The sequence below is a fragment of the Hemisphaericaspora subhashii genome (genome assembly GCF_019202705.1).
Source record: "Hemisphaericaspora subhashii strain CBS 10753 chromosome Unknown scaffold5, whole genome shotgun sequence".
Taxonomy (NCBI): domain Eukaryota; kingdom Fungi; phylum Ascomycota; class Pichiomycetes; order Serinales; family Debaryomycetaceae; genus Hemisphaericaspora; species Hemisphaericaspora subhashii.
Genome location: NW_026057210.1, coordinates 150,550 through 167,229, shown reverse-complemented (window position 1 = coordinate 167,229; position 16,680 = coordinate 150,550). Strand labels below are relative to the sequence as shown.

Genomic DNA, 16,680 nt, shown 5'->3' with positions numbered 1-16,680 from the left:
CAAGAAATCCCCTTTATCAGTTTCGCATATTGATGGTTCTCAATCGGGCAAGAGGAGTCGTGTTTTCTATAAACATCACAATTCCTGAGGTAATGACACTAGCTCTGACAGTGAGCACATCCGCAACCCAAATTTCAAGGACCCGGGACCATGGAAAGAGCCAAACTGATCCTTGTTATTGTTGCTAATCGAATTTCTCATGTTGATTATTACGACTGCAATTGGAATCGTTAGAAGTAGAGAGAGTATTTTTGTGTGATGCTTATTTTTTTCTATTTTTTTTGAAGCTAACTAGATTTTTATTTTTTAAGGATTGGTGGAAATAATATTCGGTTAAATCCTGCGGAAAAACATAAGGCTGATTCTTCCGTGGCATATCTATCAGATATCGTTCGCAAGTTGGGACGAACCAATCGTTCACATCTTATTGGTCTACCATTCCCCACATAGATCGGAGTACTGTGCCTCGTAGTATCACAATTACGTTGTGGGGTCTTGACTTCTCGGAATTGTCGTCGACCCCTCCCGTCCATCTATTTCCTTACCAAACTGTTTGTTGTGCAATTCTCGGACACCTTTCGCTTATAATTACACTGCTGTACATCATTCACTTGACTTTCCAAAATGTTTGAAAATTAGTTCGAGATTTAGTACTTAATCAGGCTTTGCCTCAATGTATAGGATTTCATATCCGTGAAAATTAAATATTGTCGAGTATAGATACAACTTACCTTTTCCACGATCAGGATATTAAGTTAGGTTGTTTCGCCACAATACATTAGTTTCTACAAGAAATCTCCCTCGGTCCTTGCTTTGTATTAAAAAAAAAAGGCTCATACCCATTTACCCTTCGTGCATAAGCACCCAAAAATGTTAAAAGGTACCCTAACCAAGCAGAGAAGCACGGGAAATTTATACACGGTTGTCCCATTTCTGAATTGTCCAGAGAAACTATTTGCTAGCTTCTATTGGGTACAATTTTGCCTCAGAATATTTTTATAATTTCACTAATTACATGTACAAGCTAAATCAAAAGAACAATTGGTACTAAGCCACATTTAATGCGTGAACATCCATTGATTATCGTCGCGAATTCTTGAAGCGGATTTAGCATCACAAGAAAAAAATATTTTTTGGGTACTTCTCAGAACATAATCATATACGATCAAGTGGATTGAAAAAAGCTACACACGCTACCTTATAGGTCCAAAATTTGCAACAAACGCATAGAAGGCTAAAACTAGACACGGAATTCCAGTAATTTATCTTGGGGAGACGGATAAAGCTTCTGATAGGCGAGAACCGTGGGTAATTGGTTATAGTGAAGCCTTTCTAATTTGGTAACGTATCCGCTTGTGCATTCATCCCCGCTATGATTATCAAACATGCGAATCAAATCATCATCATAATGGGAAATGCCCAGAACAATATAAATAGACGAACTTTTCAGTAACTAAAGCAAAATTGGTTTGAGGCTTATAGTAAGAAAAACTAAGAACAAAATGGAACCAAAATGTTCAAAACGTTCGCAGGATATTGTTTCCATAGAAGAAGAAAATGCTCTTATTAGGGCCGCTACTTATAACGAAGACAACGAAGAATTAGAATTTGCTTTATTCAATGACAAACCAGACTTTTCTCCCCATGCCTTGAAACACTACTTTGGAACGAGATTTTCAACACTCATGGATTTACCTGTACATCACAGAGAGGAAGGGTGGTTTCACGTGCTTAATCCCATCCATGGATTCAGAGAAATGACAGCAAGCAATTGGAATTTCTGTTTGTTGGGGTTCTTTGCTTGGGCTCTTGATGCAATGGATTTCTTCTGTGTATCCGTCGCTGTTCCCGAGATTGCTGATACTTTACAAGTCTCAGTTACTGCGGTTTCATGGGGAGTCACACTTGCTCTTATGCTTAGATCTGTGGGAGCTCTTATATTTGGTCTTGCTTCAGATTATATTGGAAGAAAATGGTCATATATTATAATTGCCGGTTTATTCATTGTTGTTGAGGTTGGTACTGGACTTGTGCAAACATATAATCAATTCTTGGGTGTTAGGGCTTTGTTTGGTGTCCTCATGGGTAGTATGTATCCTGTTGCTATGGTGACTGCAATAGAAGGACAACCCCCACAAGCTAGGTCATTCATTTCTGGGATGTTTCCAGGAGGTTACACTCTCGGATATAACTTTGCCATTATTTTCTATTTGGCCTTTGAGAATACTTACAAGGTAGGAGAAGGATGGAGAGCACTTTTCTGGTTCTCTGGTGGGTTATCAGCTATATTAATTGTTTGGAGATTATTTACTCCCGAATCCCCCGAATACCTTAAAATCCAACAAAAGAAGAAGAAATTCAATGAAGGAATTGAAAGTGGCAGTGGTATATTCCTGAAGTTTGACCGAAGTATACTTATCACACTTAAGACTGAATGGTTAATCTTCCTGTATCTCGTCATGTTATTTGCTGGTTTCAATTTCATGGCCCATGGGACTCAAGATTTATATTCCACTCTTTTAACCAAACAATTCGGTGTTCCTTTAAATAAGAAAACGTTGATTATTGTCATCAGTAACATTGCATCATTTTTTGGAGGTATTACCGGGGGCTCTGCTTCTGAGGTTTTTGGAAGAAGATTAACTATCATAATCTGTTTGATTTGGAATGGTGCTTTCCTTTACCCAGCTTTCCACAATGCCGATAAGAATTGGTGGGCATATGTTTTGGTAATCTTTGGTGGTAGTGGTGCTTGGGGTAGTGCCGCAATCCATCTTTTAGAATTAGTGAATTCAACTCATAGAACCTTATTGGCTGGTTTAGCCTATCAGTTAGGGAATTTAATCTCCTCTGCTTCTATGACCATTGAAGCAAAAATTGGAGAAAGTTTCCAAATCGAAGGTGCTGCACCAGGTGTATTTGATTATGGTTTAGTTATGTGCATTTTTTCTGGAGCAGTCCTTACGTATATGTTCATATGTGTTTTCCTTGGCCCAGAAAGATTCCATAAGGAAATTAGAGTTCTTGAGGATGTGCATGAGCTTGAAGATGACGAGGAAAGAGCGGTTGACATGAGAGAAAAGAAGCCAAACGTGTAAGTTTGATGAAGGGGAGGTGAAGAGATTGTTTATATTTGTTGAAGTATGTCTTTTTATAGTTTGAATAATATTTATCTTTGTTTCGACAAACGTAGGAAATTTTAATGTTAATGACTGATTCTTAACATTATTTCTTTTGTAAAGGGCGTGCTGTCTTGACCAGAATAGTTTGACCAGAAGGAATGAAATAGCGAACTGTGTAGACTGAAATTCTGATAGTGAAACCTCTCTTTTCTATTTGTGGTCGGTTAAAAGGCACTTGTGTTACGGAGAGTATAGAAAGGATTTTTGAACAAGCTCCGACACTGACCGGGTTGTCTTATCTATAAAACTTCTCTTTAAGGGAATTACTTTTCATTGGATGGGGCTTAAGAAAAGAAAGATAAGAATTGGAAAGACGCCCCCCTCACAAAATGGGAAAAACACGAAACTACACACAAATTGAAATCTAAAAAGGCATTGAATAAAACAAACGCAATTATTAATAGATCTATTTTTTCGAGGCTTAAAAAATATCTCAAAAAAGCTTAAGAAAATGCAATTAAACTTCCGCGTTATTTCGCGGCAAAATATGCATGAAATTGACCTTTAAGTATTGGGGAACTACATGAAGATGCTTGTTGGATCAAGGGTTCTCTAACCAGAGTTGACTATAAGTGCTGGATATATTCCACATAGTATTGATCTTGAAAATTCTACTATTCAAAAGAAATATCAGTAATCCGGAGTTTAATTAAAAAACCAATTTATTTTTAAAGCTATTAAATAAATTTAGTAATCAACTGATTTTGAATTTTTTTAAAAAGTGGTCGGTTAAAAATATTTGCGCCCCCCACAGTGTTGAATTCATGAAAGACAAACTTGAATACATGTCACATTCAAATTTGGAATACCAATTGAAATATACATATGCGGAGTAATTCTCTCGTTATATCTTAACCACAAATTTCGATCATCCATAGAGCCAAGGGAAAGCTACTTAATTCCTTAGCACGCGATTTTCGGAGTTGCCCTGAGGCTTTTTCAGTTATTTCACTCGGTTAAAATTGGACCAAAAATATTTTTTTTCTTGCCTCCACTCCGATTGTTTGGAGTGGTCCCCCACCAGTTATAAAGGAAACAAGGTCAACAAAACAATGGTTGCTTTCACTAGCTCTAGTCCATGGTGCATACATGTCTCAACCCCACAAATCAACACGAATGCCGTGGCGATATCTTCATTACTAATCACTTAATTTTTTCGTATTATGTGGCTTCCAACATATTCGATGGCGAGTTTCAAGTATACCAGAAACAAAAAAAGGTTGGGCCGTCTAGTATATTTCGTAGGATTATTAGAATATCCAAAATTAACCTCTAGAACCTACGCATACTTAAGTAGTTGTAGAAAATTTTCCAAATATGTAGATTATCGTGATCCGGTTAAGAAGTGATATTGGTAGCTTATATGCAGGCAGCAATAACTCTCTTTGTTATGCGTTCGGAAAAAGTTTCTTCCCATATTTGCAACAATTTCAATTCACCCACTGCAAAAAAAAAAAACAATGGATGCCAAAATATTAATTTAAATTCCATAGTTTCTGTGCGGAGGGATCATTATATGCACTAGCAGTGAGTTATGATAATAATGCTTATGCATTGTATTTGTCATCTAATTTTCCTTCTGCTTATCTTAAGTCCTAATCAAATATGTCTCCGCATTTGCACCCGCAAGGTCACAATGAGCCAGATATTATAAATAGATACCAATCCCTACCTTTTTATTCAGCATAACGAAATTATTTCTTCTCTATACTTACTGTCAACCCTAATATGGAACCAACGCCTCCACAAGAATATTCATCGGACTCTAAAGAGAACGAGATCATTGAAGTTAGTTCTCTCAAAGACAACAAGCAAGAATTAGATCATGACTTATTCAATGACAAACCAGACTTTTCTGCCGCTTCTATAAAAGGGTACTTTGGTACTAGACTTTCAACCTTGTTAGATTTACCTTTATACCACACGGAGGAAAAATGGAATCAAGTAATCAACCCAATCCCAGGGTTAAAAGAAATGACCCGTAGTGATTGGAACTTCTACTTCATGGGATTTTTCGGTTGGGTAATTGATTCAATGGATTTCTTTTGCGTCTCAGTTGCTGCTCCAGATATTGCGGTTGCTTTAGGTGTTTCTGTTACTGACATTACTTGGGGTGTCACATTAGTGCTTATGCTTAGATCTGTAGGTGCGGTCATATTTGGTATTGGTGCTGATTACTTTGGTAGAAAGTGGACTTATATTATTATCGCATCTTGTTTTATCGCTGTCGAGATTGGTACTGGGTTTGTTCAGACCTATCACCAATTTTTGGGTGTAAGAGCATTGTTTGGTATTCTCATGGGTAGTATGTATCCTGTTGCTATGGTTACTGCATTGGAAGGACAACCAACCAAAGCTAGATCAGTTCTTTCGGGATTATTCTTACCAGGGTATAATGTTGGTTATATATTAGCCATGGTATTTTATCGTGCTTTCGCTAGTACATATAAACCAGGAGAAGGTTGGAGATCACTTTTCTTCTTCTCAGCTGGGTTATCAGTTATATTGATTGTTTGGAGAATGTGCTTTCCAGAATCTCCAGACTTCATTAAGATGCAAGAAAAGAAGAAGAAATTCAATCAAGATATTGAAAAAGGTGGTGGGGTCTTAAAGAAATTTGATTACAGTGTTTTTGTTACCCTTAGGACTGAATGGTTGATGTTCCTTTATCTCGTTCTTTTGTATGCTGGTTGGAATTTCACTACCCATGGGTCTCAAGATTTATATGTCACTCTTTTGACTAAGCAATTCAATGTCAGCTTAAACCAAAAAACTATCATAATTGTCGTCAGTAATCTTGGTGGGATACTCGGCGGTATTATTATGGGGTCAGTTTCGGAACTTTTTGGAAGAAGATTAACTGTCATAATCTGTATGCTTTGGTGTGGTGCTTTCCTTTATCCATCCTTCTTCAATGCTGACAAGAATTGGTGGGCATATGTTTTCTTAACCGGTGGTGTTATGGGTTCATGGGGGGTTGGTCCAATTCATCTTTTAGAATTAGTGAATTCGACTCATAGAGCGTTATTATCTGGTTTAGCTTATCAATTGGGTAATTTGGTTTCTTCAGCTTCCGCTACTATTGAAGCAAAAATTGGAGAAAGGTTCCCAATTAAAGGTGGTGCCCCAGGAATGTATGATTATGGTAAGGTTATGTGTATTTTCTCAGGTGCAGTCTTTGCTTATATGATAGTATGTATTTTCCTTGGACCAGAAAGATTCCACAAGGAATTAAGACTAGCCCATCACGGTGATGATGATGAAGAAGAAGAATTGTCTTCGGAAGAAGAGAGAGTGGTGGTGGAAACTTCAGGAAGTGAAAACCATGCTAAAGTTTAGTTCTGTATTGTGTAGGTTTATACGTATTTAAATTATTATCTTATTTTGTTTCATCCAGTATATTGCAATGTTTGTGCTAACCTTATATTAGAAGAAATTGATTGCCATGTTTCCTGGAATTCTTCAAATTTCTGTTGAGAACGTGCTACTTAGGTTTATGAGGCTTATTATTCACAGTGTTCTACTATGCATGTTTTGTTACTCCAATTGAGTTTGCAATTTTCCTGATGCCTGAACACAAGGGAAGCATTGGTCTTGGGTGTGTTGTCTCCGATGTAGTCAATTTTCTATTCTACATACCAATCTTCTAGTCCAAATTCAGTTTTGTAAACATCCGTTATATTCTGAATTGATCTCTGACCCATACATCAGTTTCCAGTCCTTATAGCCTTTTTGCCCAAATAAGACACCCGAGAGAATATAAATGAGATAAGATCAACCAGGTGCATATCTACAATCTACAAGAAAGCAACTCGACTATTTCTAGTAGCAAAGTTGGAATCGGAAAGTTGCTTGGCCCATTAAAAAATTTCTATTGCTCTCACCTATTGATAAATAACAAACACCAGTCATGTTTATCGCCTAACTCGTATCTTATCTTGGCAACACTTACACTACCAAAACATCCCCACAATTTCCCACAAGATTCCTCGGTCAAGAATGATCTAAAGTCCGGAAAGTTTTTCGACTAGCATGTCAGCCCTGGCGCATGCATAATTTTTGCACAGTATGAAGCATATCACCAGCTGAATATTATTATGAGGATCTGTTCAAGAATTACAGAAAGAAAGCTCATTTGTCTTCCTCAGATGGAACAGCTCACTCGGTACTACTCCCCTTCATGGTCTGCCACGCAAATTGGACCATCATTCAACCTAGCCCGATACCCGCGGGCCAACAACGACAAACGTGACTCAATACTCGCGGTATTTTTTTCTTGGACTTGTACCCCGAATGAACCATCCAGCTAAAGATTTTTGAGACTTAAAGTTTTAATCTAAATACACGAGACTTAAAGTTTCAATCTAATACCACTAGTTGTGTATTTAATGACCTAAAAGACTAACCTGCAACTGAAAAGACAGTCGTTCAGCATCAGGGAAATGGATTAAACTCTGGATTCCATAAAACCCTCTCATTCTGTGCTACGACGAAGCCGCACGGGTATTAGCGGGAAATCGCGCCCTACAAAAAAAAGTAGTTATGTTGCAGTGGGGCTTTTGCAACCATTTGGAAGTTTAAAATTCTAATGATTCAACTAACCTAAGCTAACAAGTCAGATAGACAAAACTATCCAGCCAAACTATTATCAATGATGTTCATTACCCCCTCCATTAATCAAAGTTCAACTCCCCATTGAGCCTATTTAGTAAGATATATTGTCGTTTAAAATTGATACCATTGGAGTGGGCGGGCAGTTCATAATAAATTATTATTCAATTACAACTCTCTATTGAAAAGCGTGGCGTACCAATATCTTCTTTATTTTTTTTTTTAGCTTTACATGTTTTCAAATGTATTAAATGATATAGCGGATGCGACGCAAAATCTGGCATCGACTTGAAACCGTTTTAGTGTGTGTATGTCCTTATTGTCTTTGCACTGGGCTAGTCCGGTGTCCCATACCATGTCATCCAATGGAATACCAGTACCTAGAATAGTAATGGAACCACCACTTGGCGTTTACTTTCTTCCAAGAAACGGCGACACTGTCTTCATGGCATGGTCAGTGTATAGGTAGCGTTTCAATTCTTGGCATGACTACTCAAACAAGAGTCACTCGTGTGATATTGACATTATTGAAAGTTGGGTTGTCTTCCAGAAGATTTAAAAGTCACAACACGTTCATTACTACTTTGACATAGAATGCCTTCTGTATTACCTACAATGCTAGCAAGTTAGAATCGAATATTTATTTCTAAGCTTAACTTGAATGAATATGTTTACGCGGCTCGAAGAGAAAATGATTATGTAACATCTTTTTGAAGCGGCGCCAAGCTTTCTGTTAGAGGATTCATAATTCTTCCTTTTATAGATTATATTCTTTGTTTCAAGTATATCTACCTCGAATAGTTCCTTGAATTCAAATTGACTTGTTGGAATATTCTTCCCTTGGCACGAATACGATCTCCTCAATCTTCCTGAACAACTTTCACTTGTGGTCTTTCCAAATTCCCCACAGCCAAGTCTTTTTCAAACAGTAAGCTCTCAGCACTTTGCTATTCTTGTCCGCTCTTGCAACCCCCTTCTTGAATCCTTAACAATTCAAAGAATAACCCCCCAACCATAATATTTTCTAGTAAAACACCAGCTAAGTCCTCCGCTCATTTTTCTATTCAATACTACGTCGAGAGTTTTCTCACCCATTGAGATTATTGTTTGGTTCTTGTTTGGGCTTGGACAAGCTATTTCTGGAGGATTATAAATATTGGTCAAGTTTCCCTAAAGCATTCAATTCTGTTTACAATTTTATATTTGATTTCCATCATAGCCACAAAAGGTCAATATAACTACTAGAAATAAAACATGGATAAACCCACAGTAGCTTATGCGTCTGACTCGAAAGATAATAATATAATCGAAGTCAACTCAATCGACAACAGGAATCGGGAATTCGACCATGAATTATTCAATGAAAAGCCTGACTTCTCCTCCGAATCTATCAAAACATACTTTGGTACCAGATTTTCCACACTAATGGACTTGCCTCTTTATCATACTGACGAAAGATGGTACCAAGTAATCAACCCAATCCCAGGGTTAAGAGAAATGACCGCCAGTAATTGGAATTTCTATTTTATGGGATTCTTCGGTTGGGCTATTGATGCGATGGATTTCTTTTGTGTGTCTGTCGCTGTTCCTGAAATAGCTGCAACTTTAGGTGTTTCCGTGACTGACATCACTTGGGGGGTCACATTAGTGCTTATGCTTAGATCTGTGGGTGCGATCATATTTGGTATTGCTTCAGATTATTTAGGAAGAAAGTGGACCTATATTATTATTGCAGCTTGTTTTATCGTTGTTGAGATTGGCACTGGGTTTGTTCAGACTTATGAACAATTCTTAGGGGTTAGATCTTTGTTTGGTATTCTCATGGGTAGTATGTATCCGATTGCCATGGTTACTGCTTTAGAAGGACAACCAACAAAGGCAAGATCAATTCTTTCTGGGTTATTCTTACCAGGATATAATGTCGGGTATATTTTAGCGATGATTTTCTATCGTGCCTTTGCTGATACCTATAAACCAGGAGAAGGTTGGAGATCACTTTTCTTTTTCTCAGGTGGTTTGTCGGTTATCTTAATTGTTTGGAGATTGCTTTCCCCAGAGTCGCCAGATTTTATCAAAATTCAAGAAAAGAAGAACAAATTCAATGCCGATATGGAAAAGGGTGATGGATTCTTGAAGAAGTTTGATTATAGTGTATTTGTCACACTTAAGACGGAATGGTTAATGTTCCTGTACCTTGTGATTTTGTACGGTGGTTTCAATTTCATCACTCATGGGAGTCAAGATTTGTATGCTACACTTTTATCCACCCAATTCAATGTTAATTTTGACCAAAGAACCATTATCGTTGCTGTCAGTAACGTTGGGGGTGTGATCGGAGGTATCTGTATGGGTAATGCGTCTGAGCTCTTTGGAAGAAGATTAACCATTATAATTTGTATGCTCTGGTGTGGTGCCTTCTGCTATCCAGCCTTTTTCAATGCTGACAAGAATTGGTGGGCGTATGTATTGTTAACGTTTGGGGTTATGGGTGCTTGGGGTGTCGGTCCAATTCATCTTTTAGAATTGGTTAACACTACCCACAGAACTTTATTAGCTGGTTTAGCTTATCAATTAGGTAATTTAATTTCTTCAGCCTCCATCACGATTGAAGCAAAACTTGGAGAAAACTTCCCAATTGCAGGGGCGGCTCCAGGGGTGTACGACTATGCGTTGGTTATGTGTATTTTCTCAGGTGCTGTTTTTGCATTTATGATAGTCGTTGTTTTCCTTGGTCCGGAAAGATTCCATAAGGAATTAAGGGTTGCTCATTATGAAGATGACGAGCTTGACTCTGAAGAAGAAAAAAGAGGAGACTCTTCTGGTAGTGAAAGTCGCGATAGGCGTTAGTCTCTTCTTGTCGTATACAGCGCTCTACTTACTTAAATAGTATGATGTTTCTATTGTAGCGTAATACATATTCAGTCGATGAATCAATTTATTTCTCTCGTAGAAAAGTTGCAGGATCCTTCTATGGCGCGTAATATTCTCCCTTATAGACTCGAGTACTGTGTACGGCACCTAGTCGTGTTGTTGAATTGTTGCCTGTTTTCCGTAATAGTTGTGCAATATTCCAACAAGTTGGTAGACTTGCCACAAATCCATGTCCAGCCGCCGACTTCCTAATTGGGAAATTTAAGCGCTGATAAGCAAAGTACTAATTTATTTAGTTTTTCGTTGACTCATTAGATTAATTTATACGGCACATAGAAAATATTTTTTAAGGAGCGAAAAATTAGATTTTCTACTAAATGAACAAAAACTGGCGGATCTCCCATTTTGATAAATTTTTCATTCACCCGCAAAATTTGACGTTTCTTATTCTTTCTTCTATCATCTACTTTCTTTGAAGTATCAATTGCAGACATACTTAACAATGGTCCAAAGAGTTCTTTTATTAGGTTCTGGTTTTGTTGCCAAACCAACCGTTGATATCTTATCCCAAACCCCAGGTGTAGAAGTCACTGTTGCTTGTAGAACTTTGGCTAAAGCCAAGGAATTAGCTGGCGAAACTGCCAAAGCCATTTCCCTTGATGTGACTGATGAAGAAGCATTGAATGCACAAGTCGCTCAATTCGACTTGATAATTTCTTTGATTCCATACACTTTCCATGCTAATGTTGTTAAATCAGCCATCAAGAACAAGAAACACGTTGTCACCACTTCATACATTAATCCTCAATTAAAGGCTTTGGAATCCGAGATTGAAAACGCTGGTATTACTGTTATGAACGAAATTGGGTTAGATCCAGGTATTGACCATTTGTATGCCGTTAAGACCATCGAAGAAGTTCATGAACAAAAGGGTAAGATTGTTTCTTTCTTGTCCTATTGTGGTGGTTTACCAGCTCCAGAAAATTCTGATAACCCATTAGGTTATAAGTTTTCCTGGTCTTCTAGAGGTGTCTTGTTAGCATTAAGAAACTCTGCTAAATACTGGAAAGATGGTAAAATTGTTGAAGTTAGCAGTGAGGATTTGATGGCTGCCGCCAAGCCATACTTTATCTACCCAGGTTATGCTTTAGTTTGTTATCCAAACAGAGATTCCACCACTTACAAGGAATTGTACAACATCCCTGAAGCTGAAACTGTTATCAGAGGTACATTGAGATTCCAAGGTTTCCCAGAATTCATCAAAGTTTTAGTTGACATTGGCTTCTTATCTGACGAAGGTATGGGTATCTTTAACAAACAAGTCGCATGGAAGGAAGCCACCGCAGCATTAGTTGATGCAGTCTCCTCGAGCGAAGAAGATATTATTAGCAAAATCAATTCTTTAACCAAATTCCAATCCCCAGAAGATCAAGAGCGTATCCTTGCCGGTATGAAATGGTTAGGTTTATTCTCTGATAAAACAATCACCCCAAGAGGAAACCCATTGGATACCCTTTGTGCTACTTTAGAAGAATTAATGCAATATGAAGAAGGTGAACGTGATTTAGTCATTTTACAACATAAATTTGGTATCGAATGGGCTGATGGTTCCAAAGAAGTCAGAACCTCTACTTTAGTTGATTATGGTGATCCAAAGGGTTACTCGTCTATGGCTAAATTAGTTGGTGTACCATGTGCCGTTGCTGCCCAACAAATTTTGGATGGTACTTTATCCAAGAGAGGTTTATTGGCTCCAATGAGTTCCGATATTAATGATCCAATTATGAAGACCTTAAGAGATAAATATGGTATTTATTTAGTTGAAAAGACTGTATCTTAGATGGTTATGTGTATATACTTTTCAAGCTTACGTTCTGCTTTTTTTTAAATATGTTTAGTAATCGTCGTCTGATTCTTCACTATCAGGATCATAACCTGTAGTATATTCTTCAATTATCCTGCTTAAATCCTCAACTAGCTCGCCTTTATCTTCGATTATGTCTATAAATGGTTGATTTGTAAGCGAGATATTCTTAATAATTTTACGGGACGCTTTGAGATTATCCTTTAACCCCTCGTGAATGTTGAACTCGGTACAGTAACTCGTATTTTTACCATGAGAAAGGATTTCAGTTGGAAATGTTTCTATGTTCAATATATTGTCAATAGATCGGTTTTGGTAAATGGTAGTGGTACTGGCAATGTCCTCAATCTTTTTGTTGCTTCCAACAATATAATTCTTGCTCATATACGTCTTATAATCACGCGATACTCCCATGTTTAAGACGGATTCCAGTGGTTTGGAAACAGGCAACTTTCCAGTAGTATAATAAGCAGTCAAATCAACATCCATAATACCCATGGACTTTGAGTTTTTACTTTCCTCGCTGACGATTTTAATCTCATTGACTATATTTCTATCTTCAAAACCTCTTAATAAATTTGCTTGTACATGTGACATACTTTCTCCTCCTTCTAATTGACTATTCACACCCCATATTGAGTTTATAAACATTGCAGGAAGACCGGACCTGTGCCACAAAGAATCTTTCTTGAATATACTTGACAACATTCCTGAACTATAATCGACATCAATTGGGAACAACAAACTCAGACTCTTGCTCAATTCGACTATTGTTTTCACTCGACTTATTTTGGAAGTGGCAGAATTTGAAGAATTCATCAACCCGTACGTCCAAATGTTGATCTTAGAAGTATTGAAATATTCATCATTCAAATAGATTAACATTTCATTGGCGTATCCACCCCATGCACTATCTATCTCGGTGGTTAATTGTAACCCATTGAATAAATCACATTGCTCAAGAAAATTCCGAAATGAATCAACATCATCTTCATTGAACTCCTTTTGTCCAATATTAAATGTTGCAAACTTAAGATTTGGGAAATGAAAATGAGATCCTACTGGTTCATCAGATACATAATTGAAATTATTCAAGGTAGTTAATGACTTCGGATTATATATCAACTTATTATAATCGGTCCAATAGCGAGTGTTTTCACAAGTCAATTTACTTCCATCTATGAGTCCAGCATCCAAATTCAGTTGATATTCACTCTTTCGTATCTTATTCTCACTAATTCGTAACGCCTGGGGAATTTCATCAAATGAAGGAAGTGACTCATGATACTCATATTTGTTCAAAGCCCCAAAGCCTCCTCTTAAGTCATATACCAACGAGCGAGGTGAAAAATTCGAGCCGGTACCTGAAGTGGATTTAAATCGTGATAAGAATGTGGTTAAATTATGTGTGATTGGCGCATTGGCAGTGTAAGGAATTAGAGATTCTTGGTCGTTGTATAGATGGGTGGTCGTGTGCCCTGCCAATTGCGAAAGTGATATGTTGATTACTTCTCCCATCGCAGTTATTTCTTACAGTGCGATTGAAGGAGTACTACAATAGCCTCATATGGTTGCTGTTGCTGCCGATGAGGTGGAATGGGAGCGGAGTTTATCAACGCTATTACGTAAGCTTTGTACCATTCTTACGTAATCTAGGGATCTAAAAAAAGCTTCTCTTCCGGTTTTAAGGGAAAACGCGGTACGGGAGCAAAAGTAAAAACACTTGTAAGAAAACAAAATTTAAATAGAAAAAAAAACAAAGGGTAAAAAAAAATGACATCTAAATCTAATTTTAGTATCTTAGATATAGCACATCAATTATTGGTTCAATTGGACGCACAACAGTAGGAAAGGAATAGAGAACTTGTACTTATAAATATACTGGGAGATGGAAAACCAAGAAGGAAATACCGAAAATGCTCACTCGGAGGAAACCCACACCCCGGATGTAAACAATGCGCAGCCCGAAAACAACAATAAACAAGACAACAAGAACGAGCCTGAAGCAGCTATTGAGCATATACAATCCAGCGAGAGCCATGACGCAGAAACAACTGAGAGCTCGATTAAAGACTCGCCCGATACTACCGATTTAAATCCTAACAATTCCAGTCCAATTCTAAGCAAATCAGCTGGGTCTTCTTCTTCCCTTTCTTCCTTATCGTCTGTCAATTCAACTCATTCAACTGATGATTTGGTCAAAAGTTTGGCTAATGCAAATTTTAATGACAAAGATTCGAAATCTATCACCGTATCGAACGATGACAAAGAACCAGGCATAACAAGTTCATCTCCGACATCGAACGAACTTCCAGAAGTAAACATCATACCTAAGGCATTACCAAAGTCAGTAGCTTCCAAAGCAAACTTCTACAATGAATTATCAAACATAGAAACCACAGATGACTCGAGACCATTACCCAAGAAAGCAATTAAATTTACCGTACGCAAGGTGTCTCGTGAAACAATAAAGCTGCCAACCACAAGCACGACTCAATATAAAGCCAAGAGAATGTCTCCGCAGCAATCATTAGAGGTGGATTCCAAGGACGCGGCTAAACTACGTAACGCTCAAACCAAATATGACCAATATAAAGCAAAGATAGCTAAGATAGAGAAGGAAATCAACTTTTTGAACAACTTGTTGCCACCATATAATTTAGAGGTCGATTACAACACCCGAACTAAGATTGTGAATGCTATAAGTAAGCTTAATGGAAGAAAAGACGAAATCGAGAAAAAGAAATACGATTTAGGTATGATAATAAGCAGACTATGGAGAGTACAAGAGGGAACTGATATTTGGGTTAGGAGTTTCGACAATAAGTAATTCGGGGGTTGTATTATATATAATCAAGATATTTTTCTATAATGAATGTATAGAATTAAGTGGTAGTATAGCTTGTAATAGTAGACTAGTTTTATTGACTTTTCAAATCCTCTAAAGAGTGTATTTAACGAGGCGCCTTAAAACAAAAAATAACTTAGTACTCATATTGCCAGAAGCAATATCCAACAAGTATCGAAATATAATCGTGTAGGCTGAAAAGGAGATATTCTACAGTATCAATCGAATCAAGAAATACGTTTGATTAATCACAAATATACACAGAACTTTGTTTCATAGCATCATGTAGAACCAGGTCTTCACATCTCGGATTATACCCCATTCGAACAAATTTCAAATGTTTGTAATTGGATATATGAAGCCTCAAGAACATCTCACTGGTTAGGTTATTCCCTGCTAAATCTAACGCTACTATCGATTCCGGAAAGTGTATGTTGTTTTTCAGAATGAGACAACTATCAAGAAGGGTATGTGCTATATGAAGATTCTCCAACATTCCAAAGCCTTTAAAAAAGTCCCTATTCGGTAATGCCATATTATTGCGACTTAGGTCAAGAGTCACCAACAGAATTGGAAAATAAAAAGACTCAAGCTTTGTAAGTTTGTTTCCACTCAAGTACAAGTACTTTAGAGTTTTGCATTGACTCGACAACCTCCACGATAACAACTCAGTAGATGAAAGATTGCAATTGATTGCATCTGGAATTAATAAACTTCTAGGAAGTGATACAGTCAAAGAATCAAAATATTGTACTCTGCTTAAATCATCCACTAGATCTTTCTCGTTTGACGGAGTGTGAAATAACCTAGTACGTCTCAAATTCAACTGAATGATATTGTTTGGAATCTTGAAGCTTTGTACATCTATGCTTTGAATATAGCATCTGTCTAAGTCAAGGACCTTCAAGCAGGGACCGTCAATCAGGATCTTTAAGCGGTTATTTCCCCTAAGACTTAAAGATTTGACACTTGAGGGAAGCAGACAATCGACAACTTTTAGCTTTGTAAAATTTAAACTGATTCGTACCAACTTAGGCAATGATTGAAATCTAAGCCATGTAATGTTCGTAAGCTGCATTTATCCAATATCAAGGTTGTTAACGATCCAGGAAGTTGAAGATTTCATGTCACTCTGTGATTTAAGATCTCAAAAACGTGAAGGTTTGCTGGAAATTGGGAATTTGAAAAATCACTTGTAGAGCTCGGTTTTCCAAATAGACTTAAAACTCTTAGAGTTGGCGGGCAATGTATATCTTTGAATTTGTAACTTATTGGAGAATTATAACTGTTTATTTTAAGAATAC

General features: G+C 37.3%; 6 protein-coding genes across 6 annotated transcripts; 5 read left to right on the top strand and 1 right to left on the bottom strand. All coding sequences in view use genetic code 12, as the record gives it.

Moving 5' to 3' along the window:
• Positions 1-1,502: 1,502 nt before the first annotated feature.
• Positions 1,503-3,098, top strand: J8A68_000762 (uncharacterized protein; the record flags this gene model as incomplete). The annotated part of the gene is made up of 1 exon (XM_049410471.1): positions 1,503-3,098. The coding sequence occupies one exon, from the start codon at positions 1,503-1,505 to the stop codon at positions 3,096-3,098; it is 1,596 nt and encodes a 531-aa protein (XP_049265974.1).
• Positions 3,099-4,910: 1,812 nt separating this feature from the next.
• Positions 4,911-6,521, top strand: J8A68_000761 (uncharacterized protein; the record flags this gene model as incomplete). Its single annotated transcript, XM_049410470.1, has 1 exon — positions 4,911-6,521. The coding sequence occupies one exon, from the start codon at positions 4,911-4,913 to the stop codon at positions 6,519-6,521; it is 1,611 nt and encodes a 536-aa protein (XP_049265973.1).
• Positions 6,522-9,047: 2,526 nt separating this feature from the next.
• J8A68_000760 (uncharacterized protein) lies at positions 9,048-10,640 on the top strand (the record flags this gene model as incomplete). The annotated part of the gene is made up of 1 exon (XM_049410469.1): positions 9,048-10,640. The coding sequence occupies one exon, from the start codon at positions 9,048-9,050 to the stop codon at positions 10,638-10,640; it is 1,593 nt and encodes a 530-aa protein (XP_049265972.1).
• Positions 10,641-11,166: 526 nt separating this feature from the next.
• On the top strand, positions 11,167-12,504 carry LYS9 (saccharopine dehydrogenase (NADP+, L-glutamate-forming); the record flags this gene model as incomplete). The annotated part of the gene is made up of 1 exon (XM_049410468.1): positions 11,167-12,504. The coding sequence occupies one exon, from the start codon at positions 11,167-11,169 to the stop codon at positions 12,502-12,504; it is 1,338 nt and encodes a 445-aa protein (XP_049265971.1).
• Positions 12,505-12,558: 54 nt separating this feature from the next.
• On the bottom strand, positions 12,559-14,046 carry J8A68_000758 (uncharacterized protein; the record flags this gene model as incomplete). Its single annotated transcript, XM_049410467.1, has 1 exon — positions 12,559-14,046. One exon carries the CDS (start codon positions 14,044-14,046, stop codon positions 12,559-12,561), a length of 1,488 nt encoding a protein of 495 aa, XP_049265970.1.
• Positions 14,047-14,416: 370 nt separating this feature from the next.
• Positions 14,417-15,358, top strand: J8A68_000757 (uncharacterized protein; the record flags this gene model as incomplete). The annotated part of the gene is made up of 1 exon (XM_049410466.1): positions 14,417-15,358. One exon carries the CDS (start codon positions 14,417-14,419, stop codon positions 15,356-15,358), a length of 942 nt encoding a protein of 313 aa, XP_049265969.1.
• Positions 15,359-16,680: the final 1,322 nt, after the last annotated feature.